At 41.7% G+C, this 25,668-nt stretch overlaps 1 protein-coding gene across 9 annotated transcripts in view; it reads right to left on the bottom strand.

Moving 5' to 3' along the window:
- CENPU (centromere protein U) overlaps positions 1-25,668 on the bottom strand; it is a 62,414-nt gene that overhangs the window by 24,270 nt on the left and 12,476 nt on the right. For 7 of the 9 annotated variants that reach the window (XR_012803406.1, XM_075610388.1, XM_075610327.1 and 4 more), the window contains 6 exons: positions 22,442-22,487; positions 16,433-16,595; positions 7,910-8,039; positions 3,560-3,653; positions 3,213-3,404; positions 140-218 (listed from right to left, as the gene is read on the bottom strand). Coding sequence is in view for 8 of the 9 variants with exons in the window: in XM_075610388.1 (XP_075466503.1) it covers positions 140-218; positions 3,213-3,404; positions 3,560-3,653; positions 7,910-8,039; positions 16,433-16,595; positions 22,442-22,487 (704 nt within the window). In the remaining variant the exon portion in view is untranslated. Of the gene's footprint in view, positions 1-139; positions 219-3,212; positions 3,405-3,559; positions 3,654-7,909; positions 8,040-14,633; positions 14,784-16,432; positions 16,596-22,441; positions 22,488-25,668 lie in introns of those variants that run through there. The other 2 variants (XM_075610356.1, XM_075610397.1) reach the window with 2 other exon arrangements.

The raw sequence follows: 25,668 nt of genomic DNA, 5'->3' as shown, positions 1-25,668 counted from the left end.
CCATTATTTCCCTTTCTTTGTTGACAGTTGTTTACCTTTTTTTAAGTGCTTTTAGTGCAATACACACAATTTTCAATTTATAATACAATCCCCATACACCATAGATGTAAAAATAAATAAAATAAAAGACCGTTTATACCTGATGTGGCCGATTCCTTTGGGATAGAGTTATTTCTTTTTCTTCCCCTGGATTTGTCCGCTTTCTTTTTTGGGGAGCCCTGTTACAAAGGAGGGGGGGGGGGGCTTGAGGACTGGAGTTGTACATCATTGCTCAAGAGTAGTATTAATCCTCACAAAGTTGGGAGTAGGGCTAACTTTCAACAAACCAGGATCAGGCGCTACCTGTTCTTCTGTTTAGCTGAGCTATGGGGATTAAAACTGCATCAAAACAGACAAATACAGAATCAAAACCACTAAGAAAAATCAGAAGTAAAACTCTGCTTTGCAGGGAAAGATTAACGTGCATGGAAGGAATAGAAGAAAACGGTACAAACCATTTCCCTTTTATCTACTACGCCAGAACAAACAAATGGGAATGTAACAAAGCAAAACACTCTGCGATTTCTATGTCCTTTTGGAAGTAACGATGTCCAAAAATATAGACATAGTGGAAAATTCTCCAGAAGCTTAATCGCCACGAACACATGTACAGTATTGTATTGTAGCTCATAGCAGAGAATGCCAATAGCTCATAACCAAAGCAATCAAACAACCACAGCATATTGTAACAACACAAGCAGTTCACGGGAGGGTATAGAGCATGAGGAAACTCACAGAGCAGGACAGATGTTCAGTTATTTCCCGTGAGACTAATTGGCAAATAGTTAAAAACTTTCAGCCAAGAACAATTTTTAGGTGAGCACAGCCCAGGTTTACAAAAGCAAGATCAGAACCTTTTCTTACCAGTACAATCCTAAAAAGGACAAACAAGCGACCAGCCTGCTCTTGAAATACACATACCTTCAGAGAAGACAAATATTTCACTTTAACTTTTAGCAGCTACAGAACTCTCCACACATCATCATTAAGAATCATAGCAGCTATAGCACGCCTTTGGAATACTAGATGGTAACAGGGTTGTCTGTTTCCAGAACAGGAGCCCTTAGATTCCAGACTTGTAGCAACAAACAAACAAAGACAGCGATATCCTCTTCTGATACACAGAAGAGCATATCTTGCTACTGAATACCACAAATGCAGGAGGCATTTAGTTTTACCACAACGGCTAGGACCATTGGTAAGCCGGGACCTGGTAGTTCCCTACTGTCCAAGTGTATGCAGCAGGTGAAGAAGGGACTTCAGGCAAATCTTTTCTATCATGTACAAGAATAAGGCCCTGGCAGGACAAAAATTGGCAGGACAAAAATAACTGCAGTGAAGTGTAGACCACAAAGCCGTTGAAGGGGCTGATGGATCCCGATTTGTTTAAACGTTGTCCTACCTCCAACAAGACACTGTTTGTTTGTACTGGCATAGGAAGGATGTAGAGATGTCTGCTTAACCTGCAACAGCAAAAAGACCTCCTCCATAACACGCTAAGCAATAGGGAAGGGTTAATTATTGCTTTACATACATGAGTTTGATGCTGTATTGCTGGTCAGGATGATATGTTGATATCCTGTTTTTTCTTCTAATATAGATTGGGCACACACAGCAACACTCCGTGTTGTTAAAGGTAAATTATGCCATGAACACTTTCAAACACTTGGTACCGTTATATATTTAGTAAATAATATTCTGATATTTTTAACACCTTCAACCTACTGTATAGCCGTCTGATATGACGTTCAAACTATTGAAATTGTTGGGTGAGCTTCCAATAACATTTAAAAATGCTTACCAATGAGGTTTGAAACAGATTAAATATTCCCAATGTGCCTGATGTCGTTTTATAGAATAACTGCATATTGTAATATACTGATTACAATGGTAATCATACCATAAGCAGTACATGATCAAATACACATCTCCCCTCCCCTTTAATTTTAACCTTCATCTATACCTTAATATTTAATTAACAATTTCGTATCTGTCTGTGAGTTGATTAGGCAGACTCCTTCCTTAATTGTGTTTTAGAATACTTAAGGCAGGATACCTTGGCTGTGAGCCATATGGCTGTGTGTAACATTTAAGTGTGTGGAGTTAATCTTGGAGTTGAAATTGGAGGTGATGATTGAGGAAGATCTGGACTCTGAACAACAACTTTACACCTGTGAGAACTTTACTTTCCAAAAGCTGTGATTATTTGTACTCTTCCTATCCTCCAATTACTGGAAAGTCTCTCCTCCTGCATCTCACTATGCCCTCCCTATTGCTTTTTCTGTTTACTGTTTCCTCACTCCTTTGTGAATGTCCCTGTTCTCTCAAACTTCCCCACGGCACCATTATTTATACACCTCTCTTCCAACAATCCTCAATAAAAAACACCCACACAAATCCTCTATTCACACCCTCTATCTACTCCTTCCCACTGCTGGGGATCTCCCCATAGCCTGAAGCCAGACATACACACCTGATCTCACCCACGGCTCCCTGGCATCTCTTCCCCTGTAAATAGTGTTAACCTTTTCATTTAACACTGACTAACCTGAAAACTCGCCCCACAAATAAAGCATCCCAATGGCCTGCACTCATGGCTATTGTCCCACAGTCACTTATACCACCCATTTTGGCCAAGCACACTCATCTACAGCACTTATTCCCTCACCTGCTGTCTCTGTAAGTTTCCCCTCAAACCTCTTAGATTTTAAGCTCTTCGGGGCAGGGATTTCCTTTCCCATTGTCTGATTTTGCTGCACATTTTGTATTTTTAAAATTCCCTGTACTGTATTCTTTGTGACGTGCTAAGTACACTTTTGGCGCTATCTAAATAAAGACATACAATACAATACAATACGCCCAAACTCAGGGGTGTGCAAACTTTTTGAGCTGCGTCCCCCTGCCCGGCAGCCGCAGCGTTCGTGCCCCCCCTCTCCAAGGACTCGGCATCAAATGACATCGCTGGTCATGTGATGTCACGTGACCCCGCCGCGTCATTTGCAGCGCGTTGCCATGGCGACACGTCCCCAAGGTCCCGGCAGAGAGCAGGTAAGGGAGTTACAGAGGCCTCACGCCTCCTCCGGCATTTAATTTAAATGTTGTGGGGAAGAGCGTGGGCCTCTGTAACCGCCGCGCCCCCCATCCCTAACTAGTAGTGCTCATTGTAGGCTTACCCCACTTTTCCTTCGTTTCCTTCCACTTTTATTCGATTTTGCAGGTTCCTGTAACGTATGTGCAACTCCTTGAGAAGAGTGATTATCAGAGTCCTGGCCAGGCAGGTCTTCTAAAGCCATCTTTTCTGGATAGTCCTTTATGTTGGAGCAAGGTGGAAATTCTCTCACCTGGGATTCTGCTCTGTGTGGTGTCTAAAAAGGAGACTAACAATGTGAATGCTTTGGCTAACAAAAGAAAAATGGTGAGGACAAAAATCAATGCAATAAAATGCAGCCTTGAGCAAAGCGCTATCTTGATTTTCAACCAGCTGTTAAAAGGGCTTTTAGTGTAAGAAATCATTACACACCTGAGTTCTCTTTCGGGTTGTGTCCTTCTGGGTTGCATGGTCTGTAACAGATTTCCTGGTTTTCCTTTTGGAGGTAACAGAGCTCTGACTTTTGCTAAAATATGCCAAACATATTTATACAATTTAAATATGTTGTTAACATGTTGTTAAACCTTACAAATATCTCTAAGTGGTGAAATATCACTAAAAAGGTACGTACGCATAGAAACATTATTCCTGCATTTAAACAATATCCATTCCTTATGTACATTTCTCAATTTTTGCCCAATAAATAACTCATGATCCTGTCTGAGAATTTGTTTTATGTTCTTCGTGGCATAGGAGAAATTTTTCTCCTCTTATTCTTAATAGTTTAGCCTCTGCAACCAAACACAAATATTAAAGGGTAAAATATTATTATAGACTATTGCTAAGAATTGGAAACAATCTGCCCCTCCCTCTTAACATCAAATAAACGATACAATTTGGCATATAGTATATACAGCGTATGAAAAAACCCTCTGCCTATCTAAATGGTTCCACGTCACAGTTCACACTGACTTGGGCCCCTTGGTTTCGACATGATGGTATATCTACATATTTGGATTAAAATATTCCGAACGTTTTGATCTATACTATTTTAAAACTGATGTTTAATTTACTGTATATGTACAAATGCTGTATCTTTCCCTCTTCCTCTAATTCCTCCCCCCCCTTGTGATTTCACCTAATTGTATGTATGTATGTATGTATGTATAGCCAAGTTAAAGTGATCTAAAAGGCGCTTAACACAAAAAGTGCTCATTATTCTTAAAGTGATTAAAAAAAAAAAAGAATACAACATATATATTGTGAAAAACAAATGTGCATACAAAATATAATATAAATCAGTGCAATATAAAGTTGTAACTCCCTGCTCAAACCCTCTGGTAGGGTCTGTCTTCACTGGTCCCTAGAAGTTGAACTGTATTTTTACAATCCATATTGATCTGTGCCATGGATACTTTTCTCCTATATTGCGGAGGTTTATCTCTCCTGACACCCCTGTCTGATGACACTTCTATCTGATGTTTACCCTGACCTGGTACAAAGAAACCGTTTGCCACAGTTTTGGAGTTGCTTTATTACATCTGACATCTTGTGAGTAGGCTGCACATAAGAGCAAAAAATCAAGCTGATATAAACCATATTTTGCACTATCATCTGCACTTAGATTTTCTATGTTGCTCTTTTCCTATATGCTCCCTCTGATGTATGTATGTAAGCCACTCTTTTTATTATTTTATTTTTATGTATCCCCCCCCCAAACACACATACATACATATACACACACACATACATACATACATACATACATACTCGGACTAAGAATTAATGCAAAAAAAAACAACTGAATTGAATACCAGCACTCCTAGAATGGAGGGGTGTGTGGTATGTGCACTAAGGGAGGAGGGTATGGATGAGGAGATCTGATAATCTCTACTAAAGAGGGAAGCAGATTTTAATAAAAAAAGTCCCCAAATTGCATGCACTCTGAGATCAACGCAATATATATTACATAATTACAGTACATAGTTACATAGTAGATGAGGTTGAAAAAAGACATGCGTTCATCAAGTTCAACCTATACTAAATTTAGACAACAGATACTTTATCCTATATCGGTACTTACAGTATATTGATCCAGAGGAAGGCAAACAAAAAACTCCAGTGACATATCATCCAATGATATCACATATGGGATAAAATAAATTCCTTCCTCACTCCAAGAATTGGCAATCGGATTACTCCCTGGATCAACATCCTTCCCATGTTTACTTATTTGGTATAACCCTGTATACCTTTCCTTTCTAAAAACATGTCAAACCCTTTTTTTTTTTAACAAACATGGGAGTAGTAAATTGCAGTGGTGCAAAGTAATGGAACATTGCGCTAACTAGTATTTAAGTACAGAGACCCTGGGGTAATGATATCAAAGTTGTAGTGAATTAAAAGTATATTTCTTTAATGAAACAAAAAAAATCTAAATAATTGGGGTAATAATAATGCCTGAGAAAAGCGTCTCTGCTATGAGGAAGCACATAGTCGTGGAGCCGAAGAACTAATATTAGAGTACAAATGTGTATAAAGCACACTAATATTGTGGTCAACTATGTGCGAATTCTAAAAGTAATGGGTTCTAGGTGTAGCCTTGCATAGTTAACTACTCCATATATATTGTGTGGGTCTCAGAGTGCATGCAATTTGTTTTTTTTTTTATTAAACTCTGCTTCCCTCTTTAGCAGAAATTATCAGCCCTCCTCCATCATCAGAGATATGTGGCTGTCATGCGCTCCTAGGCTAAAGTTGAATGAAGTACTGATTGTGCAGGGCTGGTAGGAAAATGAGAGGATAAATAAAGACCACTATAAAGGTTGGGGCTCAGGGGCAAAACAGCAATCTTACCCCTGTCAGCTTATCCGTCCTGGGTCCAATAATTCCTCAGCAGTGAGTCCTACACCGTGCATCCGGCAAAGAGGTCATGTAGAAAGGAAAGGTGCATCCGGAGCAACAGAAAACAGCCCAATGACGTCACAGTCCAAAATTGAACATCAAAGTTTTATTGGAGACACACAGTGGACACAGCAGGCTGCAGCACAGCCTCCTCCTCTGCGCGTTTCACGCACACAGGCGCTTCGTCTTGGAGTCCACTGTGTGTCTCCAATAAATCTTTGATGTTCAATTTTGGACTGTGACGTCATTGGGCTGTTTGCTGTTGCTCCGGATGCACCTTTCCTTTCTCCTCCATCATCATCATCATATATTCATGTCCTATATTGCCAGTGCCATAATAAATACAACTTCCTGGTTCAATGCCAACCTCGCCCATTTACTGTACAAGCACAGGATTTTCATATTATGTACGTGTTTCCATTTGTAAATGAGTTATATCAATATAATTCTTCAATTTGTATGTCACTGACAAGGTACAAAACTTTGGGTGTATAATGGATCCTAGTAAAAAATGGTCTACTTGGAATGGATAAATATAGTCCTGATAGATACGAGCAAGTAGAACAATTACAGTTATGTTGGTGCTGAACTCATGTAAGAAGACCCGATAGTACATGCAAAAGAGTAGCGTTGCTGATGAGTTTCAAATGCGTTTATTTATTACCAACATTTTGGTACAGCAGAGGTTAAAGACACTGATTGAGCATATATACAAACACACACACACACACACAGACACACACACACACGTGTTTGTGCGTACACATGAAAAGTAACATATTAATCATTCCATTATTGTCATGACCAATCTGTTTATCTTTAGTTTATAAGATATCTTTTTATGAGTTTTTTTGCGTTTGTATGTCACTTCTGCCAGGTGGGCCCAATACAGATTTATAAACTGCATTGTTTATTCACTCTATTTACACCTTGAGGAAGGTCCACTGGACCGCAACGTTGGCAATAAATATCCGTATGTGAATCAAATCCGGAGTGCTACTCTTGTTTTGCATGTATGGTTAAATAAAGATAGTTACATTACCAATAGGCCACGTCACCCCATCAGCACTGTTAATATAAATTTCAATAACCATTTTGTTCCTTTTGTTCCAATACATATTTTAGTATCCATTTTGTTTCCCCTTGTCCCAGGTTTTACTTTTAAAATGTATTACTTTAAAATTTGAGCAGGTGTTCTGGCAAATCTCCTAGAACTCTCGTCCTCGAAGATAAGAGAAGAATGTTAGCTTGTTATAAACAAAGCTTCACTCCCTGTACTCCCACATTTCTCCCTTCTCTATTTCCCTTACTCCCTAGAAATAAGTGAAAGGCACAAATGTAAGCAACATTTAATCTATGTAGCAATAAATTAGGTAGAAAGTCAGCGAATACCTCTAAGACACTTCAGCAAAAACACATCTAGAACTGTTTTTGGCTATATAACTCTGTGTTATCTGTAATAAAGTAGTCTAGTGATTTGATACAAGAGCTTGCATGTGTCTTATTCAAACTGCTGACTCCAGGCCTGCACTGCTCTCTACCCACACATTGAATACACAATCTCCTGAGAGAGCTTCCGAGTCGCGGATGGGCATAAAAGAATTATATATTAACAAGCACCTTCAAAAAGTTTGCCATACTTACTGCATAATGCCTGAATTGAGAGGTTAAGAGTTTGCCCTTGAAGTAGCTATAAAAATGCCTTTCCAAGTCATTGAAAGGAATGTGGAAATTGAAAGGCACTGTATAAATACAGGACATCAATAGTGTAATTCGTTCCAGTTTGACGACTCCCCAATTATGCAAAGACATGCTCTAAAACCATGATGCTAGTTTTTACCATATAGCCCGCCCTCAGGAAAATAATATACACGGTACCTTTTATGTGTGCCTTTGCTTACAGAGGGAATTTGTGGCACATCCTTTGTGGACTTTTTTTTCTGGAGTTCTGCTTTCTCCAAGACTTCATTCCAGTCAGCATCAACTGCTGTACTATGTAAAGGATGATCTATCAAACATCAAGAAAACCAAAACAAAAAAAGTCAATAATCCAGGAACGATTTGTACATTTTACAGACTTACTGGATGCTCAGGATGTCGAGTAAATGAGTACTACAGTATTAGGTGATACCTTTTTTATCTGGACAAACAATTGATGCTATAAGACAAGCTTTCGAGCGTTCCCTCTCTTCCTCAGGTCAGCAATACTGATTTACACAAATTCCCTGAGCTTAACACAGATGTAAAAAATGAAAAACAAGATAGGCATCTAAGGCAGAGGATGCAGAGAAGGAATAAACACAGGACTATAAATGGGTGAAAGCCACAGTGAGCCACAGGACTATACAGTTGTGTGAAAAAGAAAGTACAACCTCGTTGAATTCCATGGTTTTACATATTAGGACATAATAACAAATTATCTGTTCCTTAGCAGGTCTTAAAATTAGGTAAATACAACCTCAGATGAAAAACAACACAACATATTAAAACAAAAATAAAGCCAAAATGGAGAAGCCATGTGTGAAAAACTAAGTACACCTTATGATTCAATATCTTGTAGAACCAGCTTTAGCAGCAATAACTTGAAGTAATCGTTTTCTGTATGACTTTATCAGTCTCTCACATCGTTGTGGAGGAATTTTGGCCCACTCTTCTTTACAACATTGCTTCAGTTCATTGAGGTTTGTGGGCATTTATTTATGCACAGCTCTCTTAAGGTCCCGCCACAGCATTTCAATCAGGTTGAGGTCTGGACTTTGACTGGGCCATTGCAACACCTTGATTCTTTTCTTTTTCAGCCATTCTGTTGTAGATTTGCTGGTGTGCTTGGGATCATTGTCCTATTGCATGACCTAATTTTGGCCAAGCTTTAGCTGTCGGACAGATGGCCTCACATTTGACTCTAGAATACTTTGGTATACAGAGGAGTTCATGGTCGACTCAATGACTGCAAGGTTCCCAGGTCCTGTGACTGCAAAAACAAGCCCAAATCATCACCCCTCAACCACCGTGCTTGACAGTTGGTATGAGGTGTTTGTGCTGATATGCTGTGTTTGGTTTTCGCCAAACGTGGCGCTGTGCATTATGGCCAAACATCTCCACTTTGGTCTTGTCTGTCCAAATGACATTTCCAGAAGTCTTGTGGTTTGCTCAGATCCAACTTTGCAAACCTAAGCCGTGCTGCCATGTTCTTTTTGAGAGATAAGAGGCTTTCTCCTGGCAACCCTTCCAAACAAATCATACTTGTTTAGTCTTTTTCAAATTGTACTGTCATGAACTTTAACATTTAACATGCTAACTGAGGCCTGTAGAGTCTGAGATGTAACTCTTGTTTTTTTTGCAAATTCTCTGAGCATTGCACGGTCTGACCTTGGGGTGAATTTGCTGGGACGTCCACTCCTGGGAAGATTGGCAACTGTCTTTAATCGTTTTCCACTTTTGAATAATCTTTCTCACTGTAGAATGATGGACTTTAAATTGTTTGGAAAAGGCCTTATAACCCTTACCAGATTGATGGGCAGCAACAATTGCTTCTCTAAGATCATTGCTGATGTCTTTCTTCCTTGGCATTGTGTTAACACACACCTGAATGCTCCAGACCAGCAAACTGCTAAAACTTCAGCTTTTATAGAGGTGATCACACTTGCTGATGATCAGTTAATCAAGGGCATTTGATTAGCATCACCTGTCTGCTACTTAGAATCTTAATTCCTATGGAAGCAGTAAGGGTGTACTTAGTTTTTCACACATGGCTTCTCCATTTTGGCTTTATTTTTGTTAAATAAATCATGACACGTGTAATATGTCATGTGTTGTTGTTCATCTGTGGTTATATTTACCTAATTTTAAGACCTGCTAAGGAACAGATGATTGTTATTATGTCCTGATATGTAAAACAATAGAATTCAAAGAGGGTGTACTTTCTTTTTCACACAACTGTACATCCATCAGCAGCGTGCAGAAGGTGGGAATGCAGGGGGTGGGTAATTGTAAAATTCACAGAGAGGCCAGGGGAAACAGAACAAAAAATGATGGTAGTGGGTTAAAAACTCCATATCAGCACTAAGTCCTCTTGTTTTATTGTCAGAGTATTATAATTGGGAGTCCAAATGTTTTCCGTTCGAGTGCTTTTAAACATTCTTTTTAGTATTTTGATGTTTAATTAATTTATGGAATGATCTGGCTGTGATAAGTGGTGTCTCACTGGAGTGCAGTATCTCCCTTCTTCATGGTGTGTTATTGTGTGTATGTGCAGGTTTGTTCTGGTTTGAAGTTTTTGGCTGGTTTCACCAATGTAGCATCCTTGGTCATATTTGCTGCATTGAATCATATATACCACATTCCTGGACATGCAGAATTTTCCTTTGATATAGAACATTCAATGTTTGTGACTGGCTGTGGGATCTTGGCATATGTTTGCAGCAAGTGTTGTGGCATGGTTTTGTGCCATGAACAGCGTCCATCAGTTCGTTATGAAGTTTTCTATTGATTAACTTCTGTCTGAGGTATGATGGTTAGCAGAATCCAATGATGGGATGCTTGGGGAAGATGTATTTTAATGTTTCAGCCTCTGTCAGCATGGGTTGCTGAACTTCAATTGTCGCATTCCCTCTAGGGCAGGGTTGTATGTAACGACGAGTGGTATACGTGAGGTTTTTTATTTTTTATTTCTTGTATGGGAGCAGGTGTTCCCACGGGGCTTTAAGTGCAGTTGTGATAGTTTCAGGAATAATCTTTGGCTTGTATTGCTTCTATCTGAATGATGGTCACGATTGTGAGGTGTCTGTTTTTGTCTTTAGTGTCAGAGCATATACGGTGAAATCTTATAGCCTGGGTGTGTATGATTTTTTGTAGTAATGGTGAGCGCATGGAGATGAGAGAAAGGATAAACACAGGGTAAATGTTAACCCACTAAATGCAACACAAATTTACATACACAGGGAAAGGATGGTGGACTATATCAAAAAGGCTGATGCCAGATCTACTCACACGGGCAAGTGTGAGCCAATCTCATCAGGGTTTCTTTATGTAAGTTCTCTTCGAGATCCACTTCAAGGGATAGTATCCAAGGATGATATGAGGAGAGATCCGAATGCTTCCCTCCCTCTGGTATAGCTCCAAGTAGGGGCAAAAACACGATCACATGAGAAAAGGGTGAATTTATTGAAACAACAGGTAAGTATGCAAAACTGTTCCACATACATGGCTGTGTATGATGGCTCATTTTGTATGAGTGGGGTGAAAGCTGGAGCTATGGAGGTTACAACATCTGTTGAGGGTTTCTTGTATAGAGGTGTGTGTAGTTTGCCATTATTCCGTGTTACTGTGGTATCTAGAAAGTTCACTAGGTTTGCCGAATAATCTATTTTGAGCTTAAATGATGGGTGGAATGAATTCAAGGACTCATATAAAATTGTTTAAGAATTTCTTTGCCCTCGGTCCATATTATCATCAATGTATCTGTAATATTTGTAAGGTTTTTTTGGAGGCATGTGGTTAGTAATCTCTGTTCAAGATTGGTCATAAAAAGATTGGCCTATTGCGGTGCCATCCATATTGTTACATTTATTGAGAAAATATGTGGTATCTTGTATGTAGATGTTGTTTTTTGTAACTAGTGGTTTTAGGATATTCTCCACTAAGGCTAATCTTTGTTCAGTGAGTGTATACATAGCTGTAATAAATGGTCTGCAGGATTTCCTGGTTTGAGGATTCTGGGAAGCATGTAGAAGATACCAACTCCTGAGTTGTTGGGTATTATTAGCTCCAGTTCTGGTAGCAGGTGATTAGAGAATGATTTGATGAGATTCTTAAGTTGTTTTGTATATTCCTGGGTTGGATCATGTCAGTTTCTTGTAGTAGATTTTGTCTGTTACCATCTTCTATGTATTTATTTGTATCCATAACCACCACTGCACCTGCTTTATCTGCTGGTTTGATGGTGATGTGTTTGGTTCACAGTTCCTTGATTGCAGATCTCTCCATGGGGGAAAGGCTGTACATTATTGTTTTCTGCTGATGCTAGTGTGAAAACTTGCAATCTGCAGTCTAGTTTGTTGTTGTGTCCTGTTGGTGGTATGAAATAGATGTTCCTCTTATTGTTGCTGTACTCCATCATTCTGGGGGTGCTCTCTTTGTTTGTGGAAATATTCTTTCAATCGTAAGGAATTGTTCTTGTTGGAGATTTGATCCAGTTTGGTGGTGGGACCTGTCACGATGACACCAACTTTTATCAACACATTTATATTTCTGGGAACTTGATTGAACAGAACAAGTTGCAAAATAAATTGTGATTTATTTCCTTAATAGACAAACAGACGACATCTGCAGAATACACTTAAAACAACACTCACTGGGATAAGGGAACTAAATAAATTGTCCTTGGAACAAAATAAATTGTCCTTTGCTTGCAAGTGCCAGAAATGCAACCTTGGTTTTAAAAGTCCTGTGGTTATGTTGTTATTAACCCCTTCACTCCTGGACTGGTTGCTGCTGGGCTGGAACAAAGTCTTGCATCTTTACATCATGGATTAAAATTCAGGAATCACACTGGGGATACCTGGGGAGCCACCGTTATAGACTGCCCAAAGCTATCTTTAACATGTGGATCCAATCCCCTTGTGGGAACAAAAAAAACCACGAATAGCCAAGTTATCCACAGTTCATAAGACCGGTCAAAAGGGCTGTCCAGTGGGCAGGCGCATGGGTCAGGTTGACGCCCATGCCACTTAACATACCTGGCCTACACACATAACTTGGTGCCGCTCCGTCTGATTTTTGACCAATAAATGTCAATAGACTGGCATCTGTGATACCTCAGAATGCCGGCCGTGTATAACTTATGGGTATCTGGGTCTTTTCATAACTGACACCCTTTTAGACAGGAAGATGCTAATCAGCTCGATCTCTTTGAGGCTCCATCATAAAAATACCGAAGCTCATTCACCCATATCACAGCTGGATGTTCACAGAATTCCTGCTTGGACTTAAGATCTGGAGTTTTTACCCACTTTATTAAACAACATGTTACGTTTGTGTTATAACTGAAGCATTACATGCGCATAAATATCATTTTTACACTGTATTTGCACTTCAAAAATCAGGTTTCTGGGTGCTTTCTTTCTAGAATTAGTATTTCTCATTGAAATGCCGGCTTCTAGACTGCCATCATGTGTCGGTTAGAGGGTATGGCAAGCAATGCATCTTGTCTTTTACCCTCGCAAGCAGGGAATGGCCAGGGAAATGTGGAATAAAAATGGCTGGGACAGGGCAACCACAGTAATGCATAGCAAATCAGGTATTAACCCCTTCCTCCCCGTCACAGGACCCAATGTTGGTCCCTTAGAGCAGGGGTGCGCAAACTTGGGGGCGCGCCCCCCAGGGGGGGTGGGAGATTTGTCTGGAGGTAGGGGTGTGCGGGCAGTTGCAGAGGTCCCACGCTCTTCCACCACGCATTTAAATTAAATGCCGGGGAATCGCATGAGGCCTCTGCAACAAGAAAACTTACCGGGATTCAGACACGGTGACGCGTCTCCATGGCAACGCGCCGTCAAATTACGCCGCGGGGTCATGTGACGTGACATCACAGGCGTGAAATGACGCCGCGGGTCACGCGACCTGACGTCACGTGACCCCGGAGCATCATCTCACACGGCTGCCGGTAGGAGGCGGGGGAGGGGGTTCGAAGCAAGAGCAGGCCAGACAGGGTGGCACAGCAGGAAAAGTTTGCGCTCCCCTGCCTTAGAGAGAACTGAAATCTCAGGTTGACAGTTCGTAATCAGACAGGGTTATAACTCCCTGGCAGGCTGTGTGTTCTTCTTGCTTGACAGCGAGTATCTGTTTTCATTACTGCCATGCTGGTGGTTAGTTGTGTTGATGAGTATTTGTAATCCTCTGCATTTTCAGGGTTTCGAGTGTTGTCAGTTTTTGGTATTTCAATGTACTGTATGTTTCTGGATGCGCATAAAGACATGACATTTTCACTGCCAGCATCGGTTCCAAATCAGTAAGTTAGTTTAGCCCTTTAAACTTAAAATGTTAGTCAAGGAACTAAAGTTTAGACAATTGGAACAAGTAAAAGTGAAATAAATTAAACTGTTACAAATGCACTGCACCAGGTACTAAAAGAAGGGTGGAAATCACATAGGCGTGCAAAGACAGAAACAAAGAGCATTTACATGAAATGGAGGACGTAGATTTTTTATTTCAATTTTAATGCGCAAAAAGAAAAAAGTCAACAGATGGTTGATACAGGTCATCCCAAAAAACATTTTTTAAATAAAAGATTTTTTTTTATAAAACACGATTTTTAAAAAAGTGGCAATTATGAATACACTTTTTTCCCACAAGGGTAAAACAGACAGGTTTACAATGCCACAGCAGCACTTCAATGTTACAGTGTGAGCAAAACTGCCTTTGCAGCTTCACAAACCTGACAGAACGTGCAGGAATGACAGTTTATGGCTGGTTGTTAATTGGAGATTACACTAAAGCCCTTTTAGCTTGTTAGTTAATTAGACTACATTATGGTATTATGAATGGGTCATGTCATTTTAAGGTGACAATACAGCCAGGGTGCTTAAAAGCAATGCAGTACACCTACCCCATGTGCCTAAGTGAGCCATGGATTGTGGACTCACAGTACTGCTCCTTTAGTTTACCTCCAGGCTCACAATGATTAGGCAAGATCATAAGTAAGGAACAGAGAGACTTTCAAGGTACTATAACGAAACCAGCTTGTTTGTGCACAAATCTAAAGTGAGACAGAGGGAAAGAAGGAATGCCAGGTATATTAGGCATTTAGGAGACTAAACGTCTCTCTCTGATATGAACACCCTTTTAAAGGGGCAGTCCCACAAGGACCAAAGTGCACTAATGTTAGCAGCATTCTTTCTGTTTTTTCCCCTCTTCTAAGTCAATAATGTATCTTACAAGTGCTGTGTTCCCACATCATCACCTACATCCAACAGGAAAGTCCAAACTTTTTCCCCATGTGTAGAATATGTCCAAATTGTTATATTGTTAATGGATCTCACTTGACATATTAACAAAACAAAAAAAAAAATGAAATATGAATACAGTATAGACCTAGCCTCATTTAAAGCATTACTTTCAAAAAGAAAGATTCAATCAAAATTGATTTTTTTGAGAAAAGAAAGATCTGATTTTTTTTTTTATACACAAAGCATGTGTTTTGGGGCATATACAACTCTAATACAAAAGGAATAAAAAGTGCTTTAATAAAAATTAATTCACAATTGTGCTGCATTTTATGCAGATTTGACTATGTTGCAGTTACATAATACAGGTAAACCCCGTTATAGCGCGGCCCGTTATAATGCGGTATTCACGTGGCTCCCATTTAAAAAAAAATTAAATTAAAAAATTGTTTTTTTTTGCACACTGCACACACTGCACACACTGCACACACTGCACACACTGCACACACTGCACACACTGCACACACTGCACACACTGCACACACTGCACACACTGCACACACTCCACACTGCACACTGCACACACTGCTCACACTCTCCCAGCACACACTCTCCCAGCACACACTGCTCACTGCACACACTCTCCCAGCACACACTCTCCCAGCACACACTGCTCACAGCACACACTGCTCACAGCACACACTGCTCACAGCACTCAGCTCTCACAGCACTCAGCTCTCACAGCACTCAGCTCTCACAGCACTCAGCTCTCACAGCACTCAGCTCTCACAGCACTCAGCTCTCACAGCACATCTCCCACTCCCCCTCCTTACCTTTGGTGTCGGCTGCTGAGATCGGAGCGGAGCTGGCATTAGGAGGGGGGGGGGGTCGGGAGGAGGGGGGGTGAGTGAGGAGCAGGCTAGGACTCCGAGGGCCGCGTGGGCTATGCCGAGGAGGGGGTGTGGGGGCATGGGAGGGAGGAAATGGATGCCAGTGGTGGGAGCTAAGGAGCAGGTTGCGGCTGGACTCGCCGTTGCTAGGGGACGTGTAGGGCTTCCAGCCACCTCTTCCTTCCTTCCTTCCCTCCTCACTCCCTCCCTCCCGATCAGGCGCGCGGCGGCCATTTTTTTTTAAAAATTAGCGCGACCCCGGGTCTAGCGCGGTCGGATCGGGTGGCCCCCGAGGACCGCGCTATAACGGGGTTTACCTGTATATAGTGAAAGGCATTAAATAGCTTAGTATCTTATAACTATGGCTGCAAAACATAACTATTATATAGCCCATCTGGAGATCCACAGCTGGCCTGAGCACCACTGGAATAATTAACGTGTTTTGATCAGCACAACATCTTCATTCTATTATTTTTAAATCGGCAACACCAGCTTTCCAACTACCTACATATCCCATTGAAAGCTGCTTCTCAACTGCTCAAACCCATTGAAAAGGCATCTACTGTACTAACCAAAATACTCATCATGCTCCTCATCCTGTTCAAGATCCTCAGATTCCTTTAAAATACTGGAGATGTCGGGATGAACCAGCAGCATTTCCTTTGGGTAAGAAGACGTTTCCTTGTTGCCCTTGGACTGTGGGACCATAATCTCAGCTGCATACCTTACTTCAGGCTACCAGAGAATGTGTTAAAGAAAGCAAAAACAGAAAATCAGTCCAAAACCACTTACTACTCTACGTCTCTAGGCTGCAAAAGGTCGAAATAAAGTATGCCACATTTTTCAAAGGAAATGATGACGCCGATTTCTAGTTTGTGTGTGTGTGCGTGCGTGGATGCTGCAGTATATGTGTATCTGCTGCAGTGTGTGTGTAGCTGCAGAGTGTGTGCGTGTGTGAGTGTAGCTGCAGTGTGTGCAGCAGCAGAGTTTGCATGTGTGTAGCTGCAGAGTTTGTGTGTAGCTACAGAGTTTGTGTGTAGCAGCAGTTTGGGTGTAGCAGCAGGTTATGTTTGTGTGGAGCTGCAGTGTGGTGTGTGTGTGTATATAGCTGCAGTGTGGTGTGTGTGTGTGTATATAGCTGCAGTGTGTTGTGTGTGTGTACACACAGAGGGGGCGGCATTGTGTGGATATAGATAGCTGCAGTGTAAGCGTATATAGAGGTGCTTTAATGTAGTTACCATTTTATTTTAATTAAAAAAAATTATATAACTATACAAAAGTGTCTATTATTTATGAAAAAAGCCTACACTTAGCCTATAATAGTAATAATGCCCTGTTCTGAGGGAAAAATTGGCCATTAATGCCCTGTTATTCGGGGATTATTACTTAAGTAATACATTGAGTCACCTCTCGTTTTCAAGTATGTCCTGGGCACAGAGTTATAATGCCAAATACATAGTTACAATGCATGAAATGGGTTATACAGTACATTATATACAAGACATTGCATGCACAGTTAAAGGTATTATATATTATAGGCGTATATAACAGTTACAGACCAGATTAAAATGTGAGCTTTAGTTTTGAAAGAATTTAGACTGATGGTGACTGAGTCTCCGGTAGGTTGTTCCAGTTGTGGGGTGCACAGTATGAGAAGGTGGAGAGGCCGGATACTTTGTTGAACTTTGGGACCATGAACAGTGTTTTGGAGTCAGATCTCAGATGATAAGTGCTGCATGTGGTAGGGGTGAGGAGCTTGTTCAGGTAGACGGGTAGCTTGCCCAGAAAGTATTTGAAGGCAAGACAGGAAAGATTAACTTTGTGCCTAGACTCAAGTGATGACCAAGCTAGTTCTTTGAGCATTTCGCAGTGATGTGTGTTGTAAATGCATTGGAGGACAAAGCGGCATATGGAGTTGTAGAGGGAATTAAGTTTGCTAGGGTGAGTTTGGTGTGCCGTGCCATATACTATGTCCCCATAGTCTATATCTATGTCAGGGTACCAATTTGCAAAACATACAGGACATATATATATATATATACATATACATATATATACGTATAAGTGTCAAAGAGGAGTGCTACCGAGCATGGCAATATATATTTAAAACCAGAGACAGAACATGAAACACAGACAGAGCTCAGTGCTACATCCAAAGACACTAATACACGCCACGGTACAGTGCCTAAATATATATATATATATATATATATATATATATATACTGAGTTAAGTTATGGTGAGTAAAAAAAGTGACAAAAACCCTCCACAGGAAAGCAAATATGCAAATATAGCTGTATGCTCATCTGCATGTCTTAGGCAGGTCTGCAACCCCACCTTTCCCCATTATCACCCAGCATACAGCACTTCCACTGCAGCAAGGGATTCTGGGAAATGACATGCAAATGAGCACACAGTGTCACTTTTTGCCTCAATAACCATTTTTAACATGGTTCCCTATAGGCTTAAGCTTGCTGCATGGTCACAGCTTCGAGCACAGCCAGGGTTAAGGTGCATACCCAGAAAACCACCCACAGACAGGTTTTTTTTTTTTTTTTTTTTCCTCACGAGAGGGTACACCCTCTCGCTCATCGGATCCCAGTCCACTTCAGTGGATAGGGAGCTTGCCCTTGGACTGTCCAACCGAAGTCAGACCCGCCCTCGGTGCCCAGTTTCCCTGGAGGTTTCAGCCCGAAAGCCTAGGTCTCCAGGGACATTGATGCCTTCCTCCGTTAGGATTCAGGACATCCGTCTCTTCCTCCCTCTGGCCCGAGGCCCGCAAGGGAGTTCACATCATATCCCCTCTTTCGAAGGTTGTGCGGGTGCACCCCAGCCCCGAAGGGCTGGTTGTTCGAATGCCATCCCCCCTTAGCCCGAAGGCTCAGGGGTTCTGTGGTCCTGGGCCTGGACACCACCTCTCAACAAGCTAGAGGGCCAAATGCTTGCCACAGACCTTTCCTACTGGAGCCCATGTAGGATAGTACTGCATTTGGTCATAGCTGTGCAGGTCGAGAGGAGCACTCATCTCGCTTGATCTTAGCCAAAAGGCCGAGAAGCGATGCAGGACATACAGATGAGCATACAGCTATATTTGCATATTTGCTTTCCTGTGGAGGGTTTTTGTCACTTTTTTTACTCACCATAACGTAACTCAGTATTATGGTTTGGCCTATCCCATAAGCCTCTCTTGCATTCCCAGTAAAATCAACCCCACACTGATGAGACCCATCAAGGTCGAAACAGCTGTCTGTAGGTGGTTTTCTGGGTATGCACCTTAACCCTGGCTGTGCTCGAAGCTGTGACCATGCAGCAAGCTTAAGCCTATAGGGAACCATGTTAAAAATGGTTATTGAGGCAAAAAGTGACACTGTGTGCTCATTTGCATGTCATTTCCCAGAATCCCTTGCTGCAGTGGAAGTGCTGTATGCTGGGTGATAATGGGGAAAGGTGGGGTTGCAGACCTGCCTAAGACATGCAGATGAGCATACAGCTATATTTGCATATTTGCTTTCCTGTGGAGGGTTTTTGTCACTTTTTTTACTCACCATAACTTAACTCAGTATTATGGTTTGGCCTATCCCATAAGCCTCTCTTGCATTCCCAGTAAAATCAACCCCACACTGATGAGACCCATCAAGGTCGAAACAGCTGTCTGTGGGTGGTTTTCTGTGTATGCACCTTAACCCTGGCTGTGCTCGAAGCTGTGACCATGCAGCAAGCTTAAGCCTATAGGGAACCATGTTAAAAATGGTTATTGAGGCAAAAAGTGACACTGTGTGCTCATTTGCATGTCATTTCCCAGAATCCCTTGCTGCAGTGGAAGTGCTGTATGCTGGGTGATAATGGGGAAAGGTGGGGTTGCAGACCTGCCTAAGACATGCAGATGAGCATACAGCTATATTTGCATATTTGCTTTCCTGTGGAGGGTTTTTGTCACTTTTTTTACTCACCATAACTTAACTCAGTATTATGGTTTGGCCTATCCCATAAGCCTCTCTTGCATTCCCAGTAAAATCAACCCCACACTGATGAGACCCATCAAGGTCGAAACAGCTGTCTGTGGGTGGTTTTCTGGGTATGCACCTTAACCCTGGCTGTGCTCGAAGCTGTGACCATGCAGCAAGCTTAAGCCTATAGGGAACCATGTTAAAAATGGTTATTGAGGCAAAAAGTGACACTGTGTGCTCATTTGCATGTCATTTCCCAGAATCCCTTGCTGCAGTGGAAGTGCTGTATGCTGGGTGATAATGGGGAAAGGTGGGGTTGCAGACCTGCCTAAGACATGCAGATGAGCATACAGCTATATTTGCATATATATATATATATATATCTTTTGAATAAAATGGTCTTTTAGTTTAACTCTTTAGCCAAAGTGCAGTCTGTGTTTCATGTTCTGTCTCTGGTTTTAAATATCAATTTGCAACCCAAATGTTAAATGGGAGTCAAACCATAGGCCCAAATATTTGAAACTAGAAAACAGGGGCTAGGATAGTATTAAGCCGAGTCCATAGCAGGGGAGGCCGTGCTGAGCCGTGCGGACGCTCCGCGCTGAGCCCCTGCATCCTCCATGAGGATGCCTTGAGAGGGGGCTCACGCGAGCGTTCGCAGGCGTGCTGAGGTGCTGGATTTTTCAGCCGACATCCAATCAGCGCGGAGCAGCGTCAACGTCACGGCGCCGTGACGTTGACATCGGTGCGTCGCGGGCGATTGACACAGCGACGTCACTGCCCCGCCTCCCTCAGTCTCCCCCCGCCTCCCGATCGCGCCCGCTGGCGCGCCTCAGCCTTGCTACCCCCTCTATGGCCCCAGCCTTAGAGTTAGTTCTGATCTGTAGCTCCTTCATTGGAAACTTTAGAAATTTAGCCTTGGTCCCAAACACCATTGTTACAGTCTTGTCAGTGTTTAGAAACAGTTTGTTTTGAGAAATCCAATTTTCAAGTCCAAAAAGTCAGATTGAAGTACACGTCCAAAGTCAGGGAGGTTAGGGCTGTGTGCATATAAGATTGTATCATCTGCATACATGTGTATTGAGGCTCCCTTACAAGCTGTCGGAAGATCATTGATGAACACTGAGAAGAGCAGGTACCCAGAACAGAGCCTTGTGGGACAACACGTGATATCCAGGGGGTTGGAGTTAGTGCCCGAGATAGACACATGTTGGGATCTACCTGATAGGTAGGAATGAAACCAGTTTTAAAGCATGCTTCCCTATTCCAGAGCTCTGGAGTTTGTTAAGCAGGATAGCATGATTGACTTTGTCAAAAGCCTTTGCAAAATCTAGGAATACTGCACCAGTGAGTTGACCCCGTTCCATTCCACACTGGATTTCATTGCAAACTTTTAGCAGGGTAGTTACGGTGGAGTGTTTGGGACGAAACCCAGACTGGAATTGGCTAGGGAAATTTGTCTTGGTGTAGAAATCGCTTAATTGGGAGTGGACACATTTTTCCATTACTTTGGATAGAATTGGGAGAAGAGAGATTGGCCTGTAGTTTGAGACAGTGTTTTTGTCCCCACTTTTGAAGATTGGGACAACTCTGGCAGTTTTCCAGGTCTTAGGGATATGGCCTGCAGACAGGATAGAGTTGATTAGGGAAGCAAGCGGTTTGGCAATGGCGGGGGCACCAAGTCGTAGGAATTTAGATTGAAGTAAGTCAGGACCACATTGGCTGCTTAGTTTTAATTTGAAGAGCGCTTGTGTAATCCCCTCTTCAAATAATTGAAAACGGTGGGCAGTGTTGGGAGAGGGTGGGGCTCTAGAGGTACTCCGAGAATTAGGTTCATGTATGTAGTTCGGGTAGCATTTCGCTAATAAATTAGTAGCACATCCCAAAAAGTAGTCATTGAATGCCTTTGCAATGTCAGTGGGATTTGCCAGGGTATCATCCTCCTTAATGATATTACATGGTTGTTGATGGCTAGAAGGCTGGAATATATCGTTGATAACCTTCCAGAAATTAGCTGGGTTTGATGTATTCTGGCGAAGATTGTGAGAGAAATACTGTGCTTTTGCATGTCCTGTTTGCCTTGTGCACATGTTCCGCAGGCATCTGTAGTTATTAAGATCCTTGGTAGTGCCAGTTACTTTGTAGCTTTTTCACAAATGGCATCCCTAAGATGGTAGAGCGCTATAAGGTCAGTTGTCACCTATGGAAGGTGCCCAGTACTCTTATTCTACCTAGTGGAGCATGGGTATCACAGAGTTTTAAGAACTCTGATTGGAAATAGTCGAGCGCAGAATCTGGGTCGGGAATTAAGTCAATTCTGTACAAAGGGCAGCTGGTAAGGTCATCCAGAAACTGTTGTGGGTTAAAGTTCCTAAATGTTCTAGTGAGGACTTTTTGAGCTTGATTGGGGTGATCTGATTTTCCTTAAACAGTACACTATTGCATGGTCACTGGAAATGCCAGGAGGATTGGATTCTGATGGGACTAGAGGAGACAATCCAGTCTAGAAATGAATGGTTGTGAGATTTCAGGTTCGCAATACATTCCAAATTCCTGCAGCAGGCTCAAAGTTAAAAAATAATTGCTTAAACAATAATAAAAGAAAATAAACAATATAAAAAAAAAACAACTTACAATTTTGAGTTGGTCAACAACTTCAACTTCCAGTCCTTTCTTCCTACTAAACAGAAAATTAAACTATGTTATAAACAGCTGAATCAAAAACAAATGTTTATCTGTGCGGCTAGGTACTTAATTAGAGCGCATTTTCACATTCAGAGAATCAAAGGGGCTGACCTACTCTAATAAAATATGTAACAATGGAGCTGGTCAATTACAATTCGAATAACTTTGTGAATATTGCTCTGTAAAGTGTAAAGCTGCTCTGCAACCTACAAGTATTTTAGTGATTTACAATCATCTCAGAATGTGCTTAAACTGTTTAAGGCTGTGTCCCACACTGCCGCTGAGCCTGCTTGGTGCGTTTACTTCAATGAATGTGAATCTGCACGGCCATGCTCACACAGCGCACACGCTCTCCCAAGCTCGGCGCTTGGGGAGATAAAGAAAATTGACTTTGAAGCGTGCTCAGCAGCAGTCTATGCACACAGCACACACACACAGCCAAACACAAACAGAAATAGCCCCGATCCATGCCCCCCCCCCCGCTCGCAAAATTATGCAGGACACCCTGCGCTCATGCTTGGAGAGTTGGTGACGTCACCACACTCAAGCATGAGCGCGCTCAACATTGACAAAGCTTGCAACAAAATGTTTCAATTGTTGAGTTTTGTTAACTTTCTGCAGAGAAGAGTTCAGAAAAGGCAGTGATCAATAAAGTATAAATTCTATTTAAGATATATGCGAGTTGCATGGAATTCTGGAAATATACTGACCTGAACCAAAAACATCTCCCTAGGAGTTGGAAACTCAGTCAAACACATTAGTCAGTTTGTGGTCAGTAACTTATGTTAAAAAGAACAACACACACACACACACACACACACACCAGAATGCCGTATAAAGGAGAAAATTTAAACAACTTACCGTAATTTTCTTTTCCTGGAACCATGGCAGTGGGCACCATTGGGTTAATCCCTTCTCACTCTAGGTAGGACAGGAAATAGACTTTTGCAGGTAGGCCATATAAGGCCCCTCCCTCTACCTGCACCTTAGTCTTACGATTCTTCCATAGCTGAAATATATAACTGATAGGCATTAGACATACATAGGGAGGGTAACTATGTGCCCACTGCCATGGTTCCAGGAAAAGAAAATTACGGTAAGTTGTTTAAATTTTCTCCTTTCCTGATCACCCTGGCAGTGGGCACCATTGGGACATACCCAAGCAGTGCAAATTTTAGGGAGGGATACATCAGAATAAACAACACCAGTTTAATGCCTTATCAGTTTGACCTTTATTAATACACTTTACACTTATTTCACTACAGTTTCTAACACTCTACGCCCAAAGCTTGCGTCAGCTGATGATTGTACGTCTGTAGTATTTCAAGAATGTATTGAATGAAGACCAGACAGCTGCTTTGCATATTTGTCCTGGTGTAGCCTGGGCCTTAAATGCCCATTAAGTAGCCATGGCCCTTGTAGAATGAGCTTTAATGTTCAAAGGTTTATCTTGTCCTTTGCTTTCATAAGCTTTTTTAATACAAGACACAATCCACTGGGAAATTGTTGTCTTTGATGCTGCTTGTCCTTTCTTTGGTCCCTCTGGAATGACGAATAATTTGTCTGACTTTCTGATATCTCGCATCCTTTCCAGGTATCTCGCATCCTTTCCAGGTATACTTTAAGACATCTTACCACGTCTAACTTGTGTAGTCTTTCTTCTTTCTTATTTTTTGGTTCTGGACAAATTGACGGAATCACAATCTCTTGATTCATGTGGAACTGTGATACCACCTTTGGCAGGAATTGATGTATCGGTCTAAGAACTGCCTTGTCTTGATGTATGATTAGGAATGGTTCCTTAGCAGATAGCGCCTGTAGCTCTCCCACTCTCCTTGCTGAGGTGATTGCTATCAGAAACGCCATTTTCCATGACAACCATTTTAGGCCTATCTCCTGTATAGGTTCAAACGGAGCTGCTGTTAATACATCCAACACTAGAGACAAGTTCCATGTAGGTACCCTGTTCTAGATTTGAGGTTTTAACCTTTTAACTGCTTGAAAAACCTGATTATCAATCTTTCCATTGCCAGATTTCTTTCCAACAAAGCTGATAGTGCAGACACCTGTACTTTCAATGAGCTGAGACTGAGACCTTTCTCAAATCCTTTATGCAGGAACTCCACTATAGATACAATTCTTGGTGAAAGGAAATTTTGTTTCTCTTTTTCACACCAATCGCAATTGAGGTACCTTCTTTATTACTTCTGCTTGTAATAATTTCTTTAAAGCCGAATTCATCTGCCTTCTTTTTTCCTTGGACTGTATCCATGTTATTAAGAACATATTTCTTCTTGGCATCTCTCTGAATTCTATACTGTACCCCTGACGAATGGTCTGTAATACCCAATTGTCCTGTATTGTTTGGGCCCATGTTGCAGAAACTGCTTCAGTCGCCCTCCTACTGGCAATTGTCACGAAAAAAAACGGTTCTGGCCGCCCCTCCATGTTGTTTGTCTTGGAGATGACCTGCCAGGTCTATATGCCTTGCTTCCTTATATTGGTCTCTATTAGCCTGTTGGAAACCAAATCTTCTGCTTTTCTTGAGGTAAAAAATGCTCTTACCTCCTGATGCTTTTGCTATTATTGCATCCAGTTTGTTACCGAAGAGGAACTCACCTTCAATGGTAATCCACACAAGTTGTTCTTTGATGCTGTGTCAGCCATCCACTGTCTGAGCCATAAAGCCCTTCTTGCTGATACCGCCAGCACCATAGATTTGGCTGCTCATTTTACTTCGGACAGTGCTTAAATAATAGCACTTCTTCCCACACCTTTGTATATTGCTTCTTCATTTTGGCAATCCACACTCGCATAGCCCTTGCTGCTGACGTATTTGCTATGGCAGGTTTGAGGATGTTCCTGCGGTAACGTATGCTTTCTTCCATACTTATCCATCTTCCTATCCATAGCGTCCTCCAATGACGCAAGCATCATCCCACAACAAGCCACCTTAACAAATCCTGCTATAGTTCAGGTCATTGGTATCCTGACACGAGGAGGGTAGTCCTGACACGAGGAGGGTTTCCTGTATCACTGACGTCACACGCCGAGTCGACAGCGTGTCCGTGTGCAGTATACCTCCCCGCTGTGTTGGAAGGATTTGCAAGCTGCGGACGGCATTAGCGCGGAGTATCATCCACATTGCACCATGTGAGTGTATTTTAAGCATTGTT

This window comes from Ascaphus truei, chromosome 1, assembly GCF_040206685.1.
Source record: "Ascaphus truei isolate aAscTru1 chromosome 1, aAscTru1.hap1, whole genome shotgun sequence".
NCBI classification, from domain to species: Eukaryota; Metazoa; Chordata; class Amphibia; order Anura; family Ascaphidae; genus Ascaphus; species Ascaphus truei.
This window is presented reverse-complemented; position numbering and strand designations above follow the sequence as displayed.